Source organism: Brassica napus, chromosome A5 (assembly GCF_020379485.1).
Source record: "Brassica napus cultivar Da-Ae chromosome A5, Da-Ae, whole genome shotgun sequence".
In the NCBI taxonomy this organism is placed as follows: Eukaryota; Viridiplantae; Streptophyta; class Magnoliopsida; order Brassicales; family Brassicaceae; genus Brassica; species Brassica napus.
The window spans coordinates 2,258,944-2,272,850 of record NC_063438.1 but is presented as its reverse complement, the minus strand read 5'-3'; the positions used below and the strand labels follow the sequence as shown (position 1 = coordinate 2,272,850).

The 13,907-nt window shown below is 39.0% G+C and overlaps 6 protein-coding genes across 6 annotated transcripts; 2 read left to right on the top strand and 4 right to left on the bottom strand.

The window, feature by feature from the left end:
• Nucleotides 1-346: 346 nt before the first annotated feature.
• Nucleotides 347-2,728, bottom strand: LOC106390677 (60S ribosomal protein L2, mitochondrial). Its single transcript, XM_013831197.3, has 3 exons — nt 2,521-2,728; nt 2,191-2,338; nt 347-1,052 (listed from the first exon to the last, which is right to left on the bottom strand). The coding sequence occupies exons 2-3, from the start codon at nt 2,285-2,287 to the stop codon at nt 505-507; spliced, it is 645 nt and encodes a 214-aa protein (XP_013686651.1). The 5' UTR covers nt 2,288-2,338; nt 2,521-2,728; the 3' UTR covers nt 347-504.
• A 558-nt stretch (nt 2,729-3,286) lies between these two features.
• Nucleotides 3,287-5,330, top strand: LOC106390925 (transcription termination factor MTERF4, chloroplastic-like). Its single transcript, XM_013831477.3, has one exon. The coding sequence runs from the start codon at nt 3,606-3,608 to the stop codon at nt 5,085-5,087; it is 1,482 nt and encodes a 493-aa protein (XP_013686931.2). The 5' UTR covers nt 3,287-3,605; the 3' UTR covers nt 5,088-5,330.
• A 539-nt stretch (nt 5,331-5,869) lies between these two features.
• LOC106395384 lies at nt 5,870-7,539 on the bottom strand. Its single transcript, XM_013835857.3, has one exon. The coding sequence runs from the start codon at nt 6,362-6,364 to the stop codon at nt 6,062-6,064; it is 303 nt and encodes a 100-aa protein (XP_013691311.1). The 5' UTR covers nt 6,365-7,539; the 3' UTR covers nt 5,870-6,061.
• A 206-nt stretch (nt 7,540-7,745) lies between these two features.
• Nucleotides 7,746-8,945, bottom strand: LOC106395358 (late embryogenesis abundant protein At1g64065-like). Its single transcript, XM_013835842.3, has one exon. The coding sequence runs from the start codon at nt 8,559-8,561 to the stop codon at nt 7,953-7,955; it is 609 nt and encodes a 202-aa protein (XP_013691296.1). The 5' UTR covers nt 8,562-8,945; the 3' UTR covers nt 7,746-7,952.
• Nucleotides 8,946-9,180: 235 nt separating this feature from the next.
• LOC106396133 lies at nt 9,181-11,021 on the bottom strand. Its single transcript, XM_013836448.3, has one exon. The coding sequence runs from the start codon at nt 10,893-10,895 to the stop codon at nt 9,321-9,323; it is 1,575 nt and encodes a 524-aa protein (XP_013691902.1). The 5' UTR covers nt 10,896-11,021; the 3' UTR covers nt 9,181-9,320.
• Nucleotides 11,022-11,047: 26 nt separating this feature from the next.
• LOC106396135 (inositol 1,3,4-trisphosphate 5/6-kinase 4) lies at nt 11,048-13,863 on the top strand. The gene is made up of 12 exons (XM_013836451.3): nt 11,048-11,253; nt 11,418-11,453; nt 11,533-11,725; nt 11,869-11,954; nt 12,158-12,226; nt 12,293-12,498; nt 12,587-12,737; nt 12,818-12,931; nt 13,017-13,079; nt 13,151-13,296; nt 13,388-13,517; nt 13,615-13,863. The coding sequence occupies exons 1-12, from the start codon at nt 11,113-11,115 to the stop codon at nt 13,744-13,746; spliced, it is 1,467 nt and encodes a 488-aa protein (XP_013691905.1). The 5' UTR covers nt 11,048-11,112; the 3' UTR covers nt 13,747-13,863.
• The last annotated feature ends 44 nt before the right edge of the window (nt 13,864-13,907 follow it).

Sequence of the window (13,907 nt, the reverse complement as noted above, 5' to 3'; positions counted from 1 at the left end):
GGTTGCTTAGACCAATGAAAATGTCAAATTGTCTTTCTTGGATTTTGTTTAATAGAAAAAGGCATCTTGAATTTTGACAACCTTGTCTGGTTCAAAGTACAAATACATGTCATTACAAAAAAAAAGTCAATTTTCTGAAGCTGGGAATATTTGAAAGTAACAAGTCAAAAAAGACAATTGTTTTGAATTTTTTTTATATCGTGAGGATCGATTCAGTGTATTGTCCCAACCTTTTGACTCATTTAATTCACTTTGTGTTTCATCTTTTGATCCTTTTCCTCATCCAACCTGCTACTAGTCTGCTACTACTCCAGTCTCTTATTAGGACAATCGCAACTCACTAAAATTGAAAAAAACGCGTTTTATAAAACGTTTATGACGCTCAAAACGTTTGATTTCAAGTTTCAAGAAAAAAGAAAAGAAAACACGTAACAACATTCATAACCAACTCTCAAAAAGATGTATTTGAAGAAAACGTAAAACTTCTTGTTCCATCACATCACATCACATCTTGGCTTCTCTAGCAGCCAATCTCTTCTTCTTCTTCTTGACACTAGCAGACTTGTAACCACCTTTGCACGGCTTCCCCCACGGGCTAACCGACGTCCTTCCTCTGCTTCCACTACTTTTGCTTTTCCCTTCACCACCACCGTGCGGATGATCACACGGATTCATAGCCACTCCTCTCACTTTAGGTCTTATCCCCCGCCACCTATTCTGTCCTGCTTTATACAGCTTCTTCACTCCGTGAGACGGGTTCGAGACTGTACCGATGGTGGCGCGGCACCTGGCGTTGATCCACCTGGTGTCACCTGAAGGAAGCTTTATCAAGCACTTGCCTGAAGCAGGCTCCTTGAGGATCTTGGCGTTTGTTCCTGCGGCTCGGACTAGCTTGGCGCCTTGCCCAGGGTTCATCTCGATGTTGTGGATGATTGTTCCTATGCGCATCATTCCTAGTGGCATGGAGCTTCCTATCATTGAGTTGATGTCCATGTGGAGCATCGTTTCTTCCATTTCTGCCACTAGCGTTTTGTTCTGCACATCACCAAAACCTGCCAAAAAAAATTACCAACAAAGAAAATTAGAGGCCTTGAAATGACTTATCACCACTAAACGCACTCAAAAGAAAGACAGTGGATTTTGACACACAAGATAGATGATACTCTGGGATTAGCATATACCAACCAAGTATGAAGATGTACATACTGAGAATCGCTCAATCCTAGTTACAGAAAAATAATACATACAACATACATGAACATAATGAAAGTCCCACAAAGTACTTAAATGCATCGGTTTTATGTACAACCATAAAGCAATGTTCTTTGAGGCACTAACACCAGAGTTGGAGAGATCCAAGTGTAGCCCTTGGAGAGATCTAAAGATCATGAATGCTTCGAACACAAGTTTATGTCAACATGAAGTAATTGAGTACCATAAACCAAGTCTTACAAAGTACATATATGCATTGGTTAGATGCATTTGATTCATCATTTTGGATATAACCATAAAGAGATCTTCTTTGAGGCACTTAACACTAGAGTTATGAGAAGAATGTAGCACCACTGCACCACATTTAGGCAATGAAAAATAGCAATCGAGTTGGAGAGGTGTAGCCCTTGAAGAGATCTAATCATGAATTTTTCCAACACAAAAACTATCTCAAGCATGATGTAACCGAGTACTCAGTTTACATAGTTGTGTAAAGATAAATACGAAGAAGAGATGAGAAGTCATGCAAGCTAATCATCCGTTTATAATCTCATAGAGAGAAGCAAACCTTTACCAAACTCAGAAAAGCGGGTAATAGCCAATAAATCTTTTTTTTAACCACCAATAAATCAGTTTGCACAAACGCAAGAGGGAAACAAAAACAATAATGCAACAGCTCGCTGCTAAACCTGATTCCTCAAGGCTACACCATTCTACAACCTATATATCACTTCTTTCCTAAGCAAATTGAAAAACCTGATTCCATCTTAGAGATTGTTCAAGCTGAAAGTTATAAAAACTTCAAAAAAAAAAATGCATAGAAGACAGGAAATTTCAGGACATAATCATGTTCTTGACATAGGCAATAAAAAATAAAGTTGGAAACTAAAAAAGTCATATATATATTCAGAGAATCAAGAGCATCGTTTTTGCTTCTCAGAAACAAACCAGAAAAGTCAATGGGGGTATAACTAGTACCTGTAGAGAAGCTACGAAATGCTGGACGAACAAGGCTGTTGAATAAAGAAGAAGAAGCAGCAGCTCGAGCTCTGCATAGCGCCACAAGGGCAGACATGGGAGTGACTGAACGAGAAAAGTAAAAGATTTTTGCACTCTTATCTCCAACCTATCAAACAAACAACAACATTAAAGTAGGGTTCTTGACGCGCCATCAATTCGATCGATGCAGATAACTAAACAATCACAACCGTTCGATTCCAAGTTTAAAACTTTACGATTCTACGATCTGCACATTACTACAAAACCGATAGAGAATGCTTCTTGGGTTCTGAGATTAACAAGACAAACCTGAGAGATGCAGAAACGATGAAGCTAGAGAACGCGGCGAGGAAATGGAGAGAGCTAAAAGGGTTCGGCATTAAACCATGACGGAAGAAGAAGCCTACTGATTTACAATAACCGGTTTAAACCACCCGGTCAAACCGTTACGAGGTAAAAGAGCTTACGGTAACAATTAAATCTCTCTCTCTCTCTCTCTCTCTAGATTAAAGACATTTCCTCTTTACCCATCTCATCTTTAGAGCTGGAAATTTTAATCATTGTCCGCGGACGCCGCCCCGTTTGACCCACCGGGGAGCGGAGGCGGGAGTGGGTGCGGATGCGGGTCGAACCATTTGAAATTTTTAAATCACGAGTGCGGGTTGAAATTATTTTGAACGGGGCGAATACGGATCAGCCGAATTTGAGTCGCGGATACCCGCCAACTTGCAAATTAAAAAAAAAAAAAAATTTGAAGAAAAAAACATTTTTCGTAAAATATATAAAAATACAATAAATATTTATATAATTTTAATTATAAATATATTATTTTAATAGTATTTTTAAAAAAATAACTATTATATAAATAAAAAATAATTATTTTTAATTAAAATAATTATTATATAATTAGAAAATAATCATTTTTAATTAAAATAACTATATATAATTAATATTACCTGCGGGTTTAACGGGTTACCCGCAGGTTTTGGTGGGGCGGGTGCAGATATAAAATTTTTTGGTTGCAAAATATGCGGGTCGAGTTTCTAAATCAAAAAATGATTCGATCCACGGCGGGACAGAGCTGGTCGGAGCGGGTTGACCCGCAAACCCAGCACTACTCATCTTCTTAGCAAAGTCGTAACCTTTCTTCTTAACCACGAGCGAAGAAAGCCTACTGATTTACAATAACCGGTTCAAACCACCCGGTTCGACCGTAACTCCGAAAAAAAACAGCCTCCACCACTTCTCTCCGCCTCTAGAGTTAGGGCTTCTCTCTCCTCACCTCACTATCTCTCTCCTCTAATCGCAAAACCCTCTCAGGCGAGAAAAAGACACCATTTTTCTCATCTCCTCCACCAAAGTCGTAACCTTCTCCATCCCCAATCTCCTCCAAAATGACCCATCTCCTCCCCAGACACAAAAAGCTCCTCTCTTTCCTCACACGACACCACCCAATCCTCAAAACCCTACTCCAAAACCCACCTCCTATCTCCCACTACGCAACCCAATCCTCCAAGTTCCCGGAGTACGAAATGCCCACCGTCACCTGGGGAGTCATCCAAGGCAAAAAGGAGAAGCTCGTCAACCGCGTCAAAGTCTGCGACCACCTCAAAACCCTCGGCGTCATCACCGACGAGCTCGAAACCATCGAGCTCCCTTCCACCCTCGAAGTCATCTCCGAGCGCCTCGAGTTCCTCCACAAGCTCGGGCTCACCATAGACGACGTGAACGAGTATCCCTTAATGCTGGGATGCAGCGTGCGCAAGAATCTCATCCCTGTCCTCGCTTACTTGGAGAAGATCGGAATCTCGAGATCGAAGCTAGGAGAGTTCGTTAAGAACTACCCTCAGGTGCTTCACGCTAGTGTCGTCGTCGAGCTTGCTCCTGTCGTTAAGTTTCTTAGAGGGCTTGACGTTGAGAAACAGGACTTGGGTTATGTTTTAATGAAGTATCCGGAGCTCTTGGGGTTTAAGTTAGAAGGGACTATGAGTACTTCTGTTGCTTACTTGGTGAGTATCGGTGTGAGTCCTAGAGACATTGGTCCTATGGTGACTCAGTATCCTTATCTACTAGGGATGAGAGTTGGTACCATGATTAAGCCTCTTGTTGATTATTTAATTTCAATCGGTTTGCCGAAGAAGATTGTTGCGAGGATGCTTGAGAAGCGTGCTTATGTGATTGGGTATAGTTTAGAGGAGACTGTTAAGCCTAATGTGGAGTGTTTGATTAGTTTCGGCGTTAGGAGAGAGATGCTTCCTCTGGTTATAGCGCAGTACCCTCAGATTCTTGGTTTACCGGTTAAGGCCAAGATGTCTACGCAGCAGTACTTTTTCAGCTTGAAGCTCAAGGTTGATCCCGAAGGGTTTGCTCGCGTTGTTGAGAAGTTGCCGCAGGTTGTGAGCTTGAAACAGAATGTGATGATGAAGCCGGTTGAGTTTTTGTTGGGGAGGGGGTTTAGGGTCGAGGATGTTGCGAGGATGGTTGTGAGGTGTCCTCAGATTCTTTGTTCGAGGGTTGAGCTTATGAAGAATGGTTATTACTTTTATAAGACGGAGATGGGGAGGCCGATGAAGGAGCTGGTGGAGTATCCTGAGTATTTTACTTATGGTTTGGAGTCGAGGATTAAGCCAAGGTACCAGAAGCTGCAGGGGAAAGGGATTAGGAGTTCGTTGAACTGGTTTTTGAATTGTAGTGACCAGAGGTTTGAGGAACGGTTGGAAGGGAACTTTGTTGATGCGGATAGTGAAGGTCCGGTGTTTGACATGGGTGGGAAGTTGGATATGCCTGGTGGGGTTGGTGGTGAGGTTGTGTCTGATGAAGATGATGATGAAAGTGATGATGATGAAGTTCTATACAGACGCACTCTCACTTTGTAGTGTTATTGTTACTACTGCTCTTGTTTCACGGACTAGAGTTTTTGGAAACGCATTGTCTTCTTTGTTCTCTCTGTTCATTTGATCGTTTAAGTTGTTCCTCATGAGGTCTTTTGTGAAAGACTTTAAACCTAATCACTTTTTAGTTACGTTTTGTAGATTTTATTACATGATTTGTGTTGTATCCTGTGGAAAATGAACAAGTATGGATGTATTATACAGTCCTTATACCACGCCTTATGGTCACGAGCAGTGTTCTAAAAATCTATTTAGACATCCGTATAGTAGAGAAATCAAAACTTAAACGAAATGGTTTTTCTAAAATGATTTTTTAGAAACTCAGTATAAACATTCAAAAATCAGTATAGGCATATGTCTAATCAATACTCCCTCCGTTCTTAAATATAAGATGTTTAATTAAATACACTATTAAAAAAATTATTATTTTTGGCTAGAAAGTATCATTAAAATCATAAATTAACGTTATTCAACCAATTACAAAATTAACGTTATTCAACCAGTAACAAAATAAATTATCAAATATAATTGGTAACGCACTTTTCAATAAAATAAAAAGTTACCTAAAAAAATAAAAATATTATATATATATCAACATCAAAATTCTTTAAAACATCGTATATTTTTTATAAAACGCCTAATTAACTTGAACATTAGTCGTCACATGTGGATTCGGTCAACAAAAACCTTTGGAACTATAGTTATTTTTATTTGACCCCTACAAGTTTTGGTTTTCTTGTTTAAGACTCATTATTTATACATTTCCCTTGTTTAAGACCCAGCATTTATACATTTCCACAACAACACCCATGTTGTACCGTAAAGTTTACGATATCAGAAGATTCATCACAAGACAACGAATATGTACATGATCAATATCACACATCTTTGTAACATAAACCAATCAACACGCTGAAAAAGGTTTCGAGTTTGCTATTTTCTTGAAATGATAAATTATACTATTGACCTGAGATGCAAGAAAACAAACGATGGCTCTTGTATCTCACGAGTTGACCTTCACGTGGCGGTGAACAACCCTTCTCCCTAGCTCCACCGCTACTTCTTTTTGTTTCCCGGCTTGATAACGACGAGAAGTCTCCCATGGACCTGCGACGACGATGGTGACCTTCTACGTTCGTTTCAGTATCGGAAACGAAGTTGTAAGAGTCACGGGTTGTGGAGGAGGAGGAGAGACACTCGTAACGACGGCGAGTTAGGTTCTTCTTCACGGCTCTGAACGCCATTGGTATCAAGCCATCCATTGAAACCAACTTTTATCTTTTATTTTCTTTCTTGTGGTTCTTTAAGATATGAAGAAGAGGTCTTGTTGTTTATTGAAAGGGTATTGACTATTGATTATTATGGGTTTGGTGCTTAGTTACCTTCCACTTTCTTCTTTTGTATATTTCTTTATTTGAGTTTTATTTCTCCTTTTTGATTCTCTGTCAATTTGTTATAGTTTGGTCTTCTTATATTATTTTTTGGAGTTCCACAGCTACACAAACATTATTAAGAAAATGATTATTTAGTTTTTTTTTTCTGATGACTTTGTATGGTATCTTATGTTTATGATTCAAAACATTAATAATTTTATACGCCGAGAAAATTATGTGAAAGACAAATATTTATTACGTTCATGTTTTGATACCCGAGTTATGGTCGAGTATGTAATTTTTTTTTAATATACTATTCGTGTAAACATTTCAGAAGTTTTAGCATCTATCACAACTTTGTATATTTGTCATTATTTGAGATTAAGATGTTGTGGGTTAGCATTGGTTGAATGACATAACACAAATATTTATTTTGTCAACGAGTAACAGTTTGATTAGGAACAAACTTGTAAATCATGATTGTTTACTGCCTATGGATAAACTTAAGATAGAAAAGGGTTTGTGAATTGTGATTGAGACCTAACAAAAGTCCAACCCGTAACTTCTTTTTAATATTGATTCAGTTGTTGGAAACGTTATCATCTATCTCATCTTTGACTCGGTGTTTGTGTATAGCCTAAAATCTTTAAGAAAAATATTATAAGATTTTTGTGTTTGTTTGTATAGTTTAGGTTTATATATTTTGCTGAGAAGACGGATTCAAGATAACCTTACTCTAGTGTATAAGAGAATGTATTTCAATAAGTAAACTTGCTTTTATATAATAGGGAAACACGTTAATAAATACACGAGACGAATCTTTGTGATTTTACTTGTTGGATAAACCAAACTTGTTTAAAAGCTGTCTTGATCATGGCATGTCACGACATCAAGAAGTCCACGAGCTGGAGCTGCATCCGATTCTACAAGAAATGAAATCAAAGTTGGTTTACCAAGTTGCAAGTCACAACATCAAAAATTAATAACGCGCGGCTGCATCCTCTGAGAACTATAAAAGTGACAACGACAACGTTGGTGATGGTTCTTACGCTAAACAACACAAAAACTGTATTAAATAATCAAATGCAACATTTTTTATTTGATTATGGGAATTAAAAAAAGAACACTTCCCGTTGAAGTAGAAACATTCTATTTTTGTTGTAAAATTTTAAAATTAAGAGCAAAAGTTTTGCTGGTAAAAACATTCCAAATTTCACTTTAATCTTTTTATATTCAAATTTTGACCGTGACAATGTAGACATGAAAAATCTGAATTGTAGTGACAAAATGTATATATTGATTGTAAATCAATTTTAATCTTTCTTTAAATAACAAGCTAGAGACTAGAGTCTAGACAATAACCATTTAATATTCTACTACTATTAAGCAAGAAAAAAACATCTTAATACAAGTTAACAAAAGAAGTAAAAAAAGGTGAAAAAGAAAAATTGGAAAACTAAAAAACTATGGGAGGTTTTCATTTACACCACAAACGTGGAACCATTTCATCTATCAGATTTAGATACATCAAACACTTCAAATCTACACTTCTCTTGTTCAAAACCTCCAAGTGCACTTCACCTCTCAGTTTAGCTCCAATCTTGAGGATGATCAACCCTCTCTTTATATCATTCTTGAACCAAACAGATGGTGCATGATCCTCTCTATAACTCACTTGTGTCACAACCTCTGTTCTTATGGCACTATATGCACCCACTCGCTGTCCATCAATCTTCATCTCACCAACAACACGACCGTTGTACATGATATCTCCTTTACTAGTTGGAAACTCAAAGAATCCGAAGTTCGGATTCTCAATTCTGATCTCCATAGCTAGTGTTGCGTTGAAATAAGGCGAGGATGATGATGGCGTATCATTGTACCTGAGGCTTTTCACAGCCACAGATGCCAAGCTTGCTTCAAGTGGCTTGGCTATGACAAAGAGACCGATGATGATGAAGAGGCTGAGCAGAATGCAAAGCGCTAGAAGGGTATAGATGATGATGTTACCAATGGTATCACTCTCTTTTGGTTGGTGAATTGCACAAGCTTCATCAACAACTTTGCTCTTCGCATAGCCTGACATTGTCCCTCGAGATGGTTCAGTAACTAGATGATGACAAGAATGGGAAGACTATGTATATATATACCGTTATGAGAAACTAGATGACATCAATGAATAAAACCAATTCCAAAAAGAAATGTTTTTAATGTGTGGAAAAGGGAAAGAATGAATAAGCTCTTGATCAGCATGACATTGGAAGATGGTGTGTGGTTTCCTAAACAAGTAAGAGATGCTTAAAAGAATCTTTTTAGCTTTGTTTCACCTTAAAGAATTATTTTTTGTTTACACGGCCTGGTGCCAAGGAAAGGCATCAGCAAGTAACAAACTTTTATAGAAGAAATCAAAAGATAAGAATGTTGTAGCAATGTGAACACTCAATCCTCTCTCCTATTGTATATTGTGAACTGAGCAATCGAACATTCTGTGATTTACCGAAAGACTAGAGAATCTAAATACTCTCAAAACCTGGAGCAAAGGAAAGGTATCTGGTATGCAGGTATCTAACTTTCCACTCAAAGATGCTGAAACAACAATGTACTTTTATTGAGGAACCATAAACGAGTGTGAATCCATCTCATGTACTTTTGAGAAATGAAAAACATATGTTTTTATTGGTTTAACAAAAAAAAAACGCTTAGAATAAGAATTGATGTTCAATAAGTGGAAAGTGTGAATAAGACAAGAGAGAAACACAACAACAGGAAGGAAAGTTCCTTCAGCTAACGTGAACATACTTACAAGGAAACATTCAGATGCTTGAAACTAAATCGGCTAGGAAGTTTAACTCTTGTTGTAACATGCCATCCAATTTGAATCCTCAGAACATATCAGACCACCACCACCATCAGTGCTGATTGACTCAGCAGCAGAGCATGGAAGCAGTTCTCTTCCTTTTCCTGCAGGAGTATCATCACCTTCAACTAAACCTCTCTGAAACTGTGAAAGATCAATGGAATGAGAAGATGTGGCCAAAGAGTCAAAGTTGAAACTTGAGCAGCTCGGTTCCTGTGGTGACAATCTGACTGACTGAAGAGTCGTTGCCAGTGACTCCAAAGCTGAACCAACCTCAGCTTGGGAAGACGAGAGTCTGAAGTAACTGTCCAAGCTTGAGTTAGACTCTGGTGTTTGAATCACATTCTCGCTTCCCAGTGTATCAATAGACAAGGGAGACTGTTTGTCTCCTCCCAAATGCTCAGAAGGATCTAGCTCACACTTAGGGGATGAAAGCTGCATAAATCTCCTGAACCGAGAAAGCTCATTTGGAGAAAGAGAAGAACTAGTCCTTCTCATAGGTGAAAGACTTCTTCCACCACTAATGTTGCACAAATCAGATAGTGGCGAAGGAGTCTCATGGCCAACACACTCAACAATGTCCTGAAGCTCAGAGAAACCATCCTCCTCATACTTTTCCTTCTCATCTTCTTTCTCCTCATCACAAGGAGATAAAAGCCACTGCACTGACGCAGGCATCATAGAGATGTCATCATCATCACAACTTCCACTAACACCAAAACTCCCTTCATCAAACTCATCAGAATCATTCAGTATCTTTCCTTTACCAACCTCGAAACCGTTCTCACACACAGTGAGTATCCCTTTAGGCTTGCACTTCCTCTTATCACTAACACCTGAGAGTAAATGCCCAGCAGCATAACATGCTTGTGATTGAGCTGATGCTGACAACAAACTCATAGACGTTCCGCAGTGCATCTCCGGAGATACCGATGCTTGAACAGGTGGTGTCTTCTCTTGATTACTACCATTACTGTTGCTTACTCTACCAGCACTGCTTCTAGAAACCAAATCACATCCTGTTCCTAGTTTAGACACAGGAGTAACAATGGCATCTACTCTAACCTTATCTTTAAGCTTAACTTCTCTAGAAACAGAAGATTGCTTCTTCAAAACCGAACCTTTAATCTTACCACTAGCGACTCTCTTCACAAAAGTTGGGTTTGTTCTACATCTCTGAGGCTTCTCAGTAGCTTTAGTCTCCTCCAGAGACTTTGGTTTCTTTCTAATTAAGGGTTTACTCAAAACTGGAGCAGACTTGGGGGTTTTAGCTACTACTGACTTCACAGGTCTAATACTACTACCCATTGAAGAAGAAGACGATGAGATTGAATGAGAGAGCAAGAACCTGTGACTAGTTGACCCGGAACCACTCCCATTGCTACAACTACTGCTTCCAGAGCTTCTTGTACTCAATCCTCTCAACGGGTTCGCCGGAAGTCTCTCCCTTTTTAGCTTCTTCTCCGGCGGCTGCGGCTGAGATAACTTCTTCGCTTCCCGGTTCATCTCCCTAACATTCGACAAAAACAACTCTTCTTCAGAAGTTTCCGATCTGGGTTTCATTCAAAAACAGAGGAGGAGGCGTAGAAATGAATAAAGATCGAAACTTTCCTTTTGTCCTTTTCCTAATTACCGATATTACCCTCACCTCTGACGTCGTGATACTACAGCGAGAGTAAGGGTAAACCGGTCAGTTCGTTAAAAGAACAATACTTTCGCCATTTAACGGCTAATCGCCACCGTAAAAGATTATTCTTTTTTTTTTTTCCTTCAGAGAGAGATGGGAGGAAGAAGGACGATGAAATGTGTTTTACTCGACGAATCTGTGCTTCTCGATCACGATGATGAAGATTCAACGCCGCGGGTTCGAGGATCAGTCTCGTTGATCCTCAGGCTGCTTCGTTACTCTATGATCCGAACGGTAATAACGACTTTGATTTGAATAAGTATCGCATTGCATGCGAAGTTTCAGAGTTTTGTGTTGGTTTTGGTTAACTGTTAAAGTGATTAGATGAGGAAAGGATTGAACTTTAAGATGGAATTGACCGTTCAGACATTGATCTTTTGTCGTTTGCTGTCTGGCAGGGGATATCTTATGGTCTTGATCTTGCGGAAAACAAGGTTTGGATTAGTTCATGATGACTTGTCTAACTGTTTTGACATTGTGGTGTGAGGTTGATTGGTCTTTACTGTCTTGCAGGTGGAGTTACTGAGGAAGACGGCAGTGGAATACTCCATAGATTGCTTACCTTTGGAGAAGTCTCTGACAAGTGATGCTTTTGGTGATGCTCTCAAAGCATGGTATAGTGATGGCGACATTCTCTATGTTGCTTCAAGTCGAAAAGAAGAGACGCTGCGTGAACTGAGTCCCAGCCAGATCGTTGTTGTACTTGGTTAGTGATGAAAATGGTCTCTATAGTATCATTTTTCTTCTTCTGCATTTATGGTTAATTGTTTACTCTTCACATGTTATAAAGATAAATTTTTTGAGGCGGTTAAGTATTTTGGGACATTTTTGGGTTTCTATATGTTGTAGAAGGAGATTCAAGTGAGGATCCTAACATGCTTCGTATCAGTAGGCTAGAAGAGCTCCCAATGGCTATTTGCTGCATGAACAAAAAGGTATGTCTTGACTTTGATGTTGGTTTATACTAGAAAACGCTTCACGTTGAGAAATGAGCTGGTTAATTGAAGAGAGTACTCACTGTAGGCCAGATCTAAAATTACTAAACAATGTTGCTTGATATCACAAATTCATATTCTTCCTTCTCCATTTGATTTGATTTATATGTCTTTCCCTTTTGATGTTACCTCTCAAAAAACAGGCAATGGGTGATGGTGCTGCGATAGTTGCTTACATCATGAAGCCATCTCGCGTAGAGGACTTTGCCAAGGTAATAACCATATTTAAAAATCATCTTTCAAACATTAGAGGTTTATTTTTTTTTGTTTTTCTTTAGAGGGGTGCTTTACCAATGTATCCTACTTCAAATGGGCTGATCTTTCTACCTCTCATGTTTGAGTTCCCTCTCTCATCTCAACTCAAACACGCTGATCTCATTTTCCACAAAGCAACTGATGAAATCTTGTCCATTCAACTTAACTGCTCCGACTCAAAATCATCTGTTGCAGTTACATTCTCTACCGGCATGGAGGAACTGCGAAAGTAAGCTTCTCGATTCTTTGATCTCAATCTACCACTGTGGCCTATAGATACCGCAAATATGAGAACCCTTGTTGAAAGCTACTTGTAGGTATATGGAAGATCAAAATGCTTGTGCTGTAGTTGACCCGCTTCAACATATATATCCTGTCCTGGACCGACTCAAGATGCAGCATATTCTTCTTGGATTAGAGGAAATTACTGAAGCAGGACGAAAGATCAGAGGCGCCTGCTTCCTCAAGGTCTTGCAATCCTCCTTTTCACATTAATGCTTTTACTTTTTTGCCTTTGCAAGTTAATATCAGAGTTTCCTTATCTGCAGATTGACAGCTATGATGAACCTGATCTGGCTCAAAACTTGTCAAGAGCTGGACTCTCTCTTCCATGTATCGTGAAACCTCAGGTCGCCTGTGGTGTTGCTGATGCTCACAGCATGGTGAATATATCTCATAATTTCCTTCTCGTTTTGGTATCTCTTTCACATCCAAACACAATCCTCACTTTCATGTGTTTATCTTCAGGCCATTGTCTTCCGAGTTGAGGACTTTAAAGATCTGAACACTCCTGTTCCTGCCATTATCCAAGTAAGTCATAATGCACTATTAAATCAAGATGTGCAGCACATAAAGAACCTTGTCAATCACTGAATTTGCAGGAGTATGTGGACCATTCATCAAGGATCTTCAAGTTCTACGTCTTGGGGGAAAAGATCTTCCATGCCGTCAAGAAATCAATCCCTAGCTCTTCCACTCTGAGGAAATCAGCTGAAGAAAACGGTCTCCGACCAATTCTCTTTGACAGGTAAATCTCATAACAGTTCCATGGACTCTTATGCTTAAGCCTTCACATGCTGAAAGACTGTAACTTTGAGTTGGTTCTATTACCTCCACAGCTTAAAGTCTTTACCAATAGGTTCGGCAAACCAGAACCCGGTAGATGAGATTGATCTAGAGCTAGTCACAGAAGCAGCAAACTGGCTGAGAAGGAAGCTTGATCTCACAATCTTCGGATTTGATGTGGTTGTAAGTATCATCATCCCATCACAATCACAATCACAATCACAATAGCCTTTGTACAGCTACTTACACACTTTCTCTCTCTTTGCTGAGATATCTACAGGTTCAAGAAGGAACAAGAGATCACGTGGTAGTAGACTTGAACTACTTACCCTCTTTTAAAGAAGTCCCGGACAACATAGCAGTTCCTTCCTTCTGGGAAGCCATCAGAAACAGGCTTGACCAACATGTCTGAGAGTTTGTGTGTTTATTATGCTTCCAACTCTTGAGACTAATAACTGTAAAAACCAGAATAAAATGTGATATTTAAGGACCAGTAGCAGCAAGTGAAAGTATTGTTCTCTTGTCTTAATGTCGGTATACGAACTAAAAGCCCATTCTATAAATACACGACAA

Coding starts and splice junctions, on each gene's coding strand:
- LOC106390677 (XM_013831197.3), bottom strand. CDS start 2,287: ATGTCTGCCCTTGTGGCGCTATGCAGAGCTCGAGCTGCTGCTTCTTCT. Junction 1,053..2,190: donor ATTTCGTAGCTTCTCTACAG/GTACTAGTTATA, acceptor TTTTTTTGGCAG/GTTTTGGTGATGTGCAGAAC.
- LOC106390925 (XM_013831477.3), top strand. CDS start 3,606: ATGACCCATCTCCTCCCCAGACACAAAAAGCTCCTCTCTTTCCTCACA.
- LOC106395384 (XM_013835857.3), bottom strand. CDS start 6,364: ATGGATGGCTTGATACCAATGGCGTTCAGAGCCGTGAAGAAGAACCTA.
- LOC106395358 (XM_013835842.3), bottom strand. CDS start 8,561: ATGTCAGGCTATGCGAAGAGCAAAGTTGTTGATGAAGCTTGTGCAATT.
- LOC106396133 (XM_013836448.3), bottom strand. CDS start 10,895: ATGAAACCCAGATCGGAAACTTCTGAAGAAGAGTTGTTTTTGTCGAAT.
- LOC106396135 (XM_013836451.3), top strand. CDS start 11,113: ATGGGAGGAAGAAGGACGATGAAATGTGTTTTACTCGACGAATCTGTG. Junction 11,454..11,532: donor TTGATCTTGCGGAAAACAAG/GTTTGGATTAGT, acceptor ACTGTCTTGCAG/GTGGAGTTACTGAGGAAGAC. Junction 12,499..12,586: donor GGCATGGAGGAACTGCGAAA/GTAAGCTTCTCG, acceptor AGCTACTTGTAG/GTATATGGAAGATCAAAATG.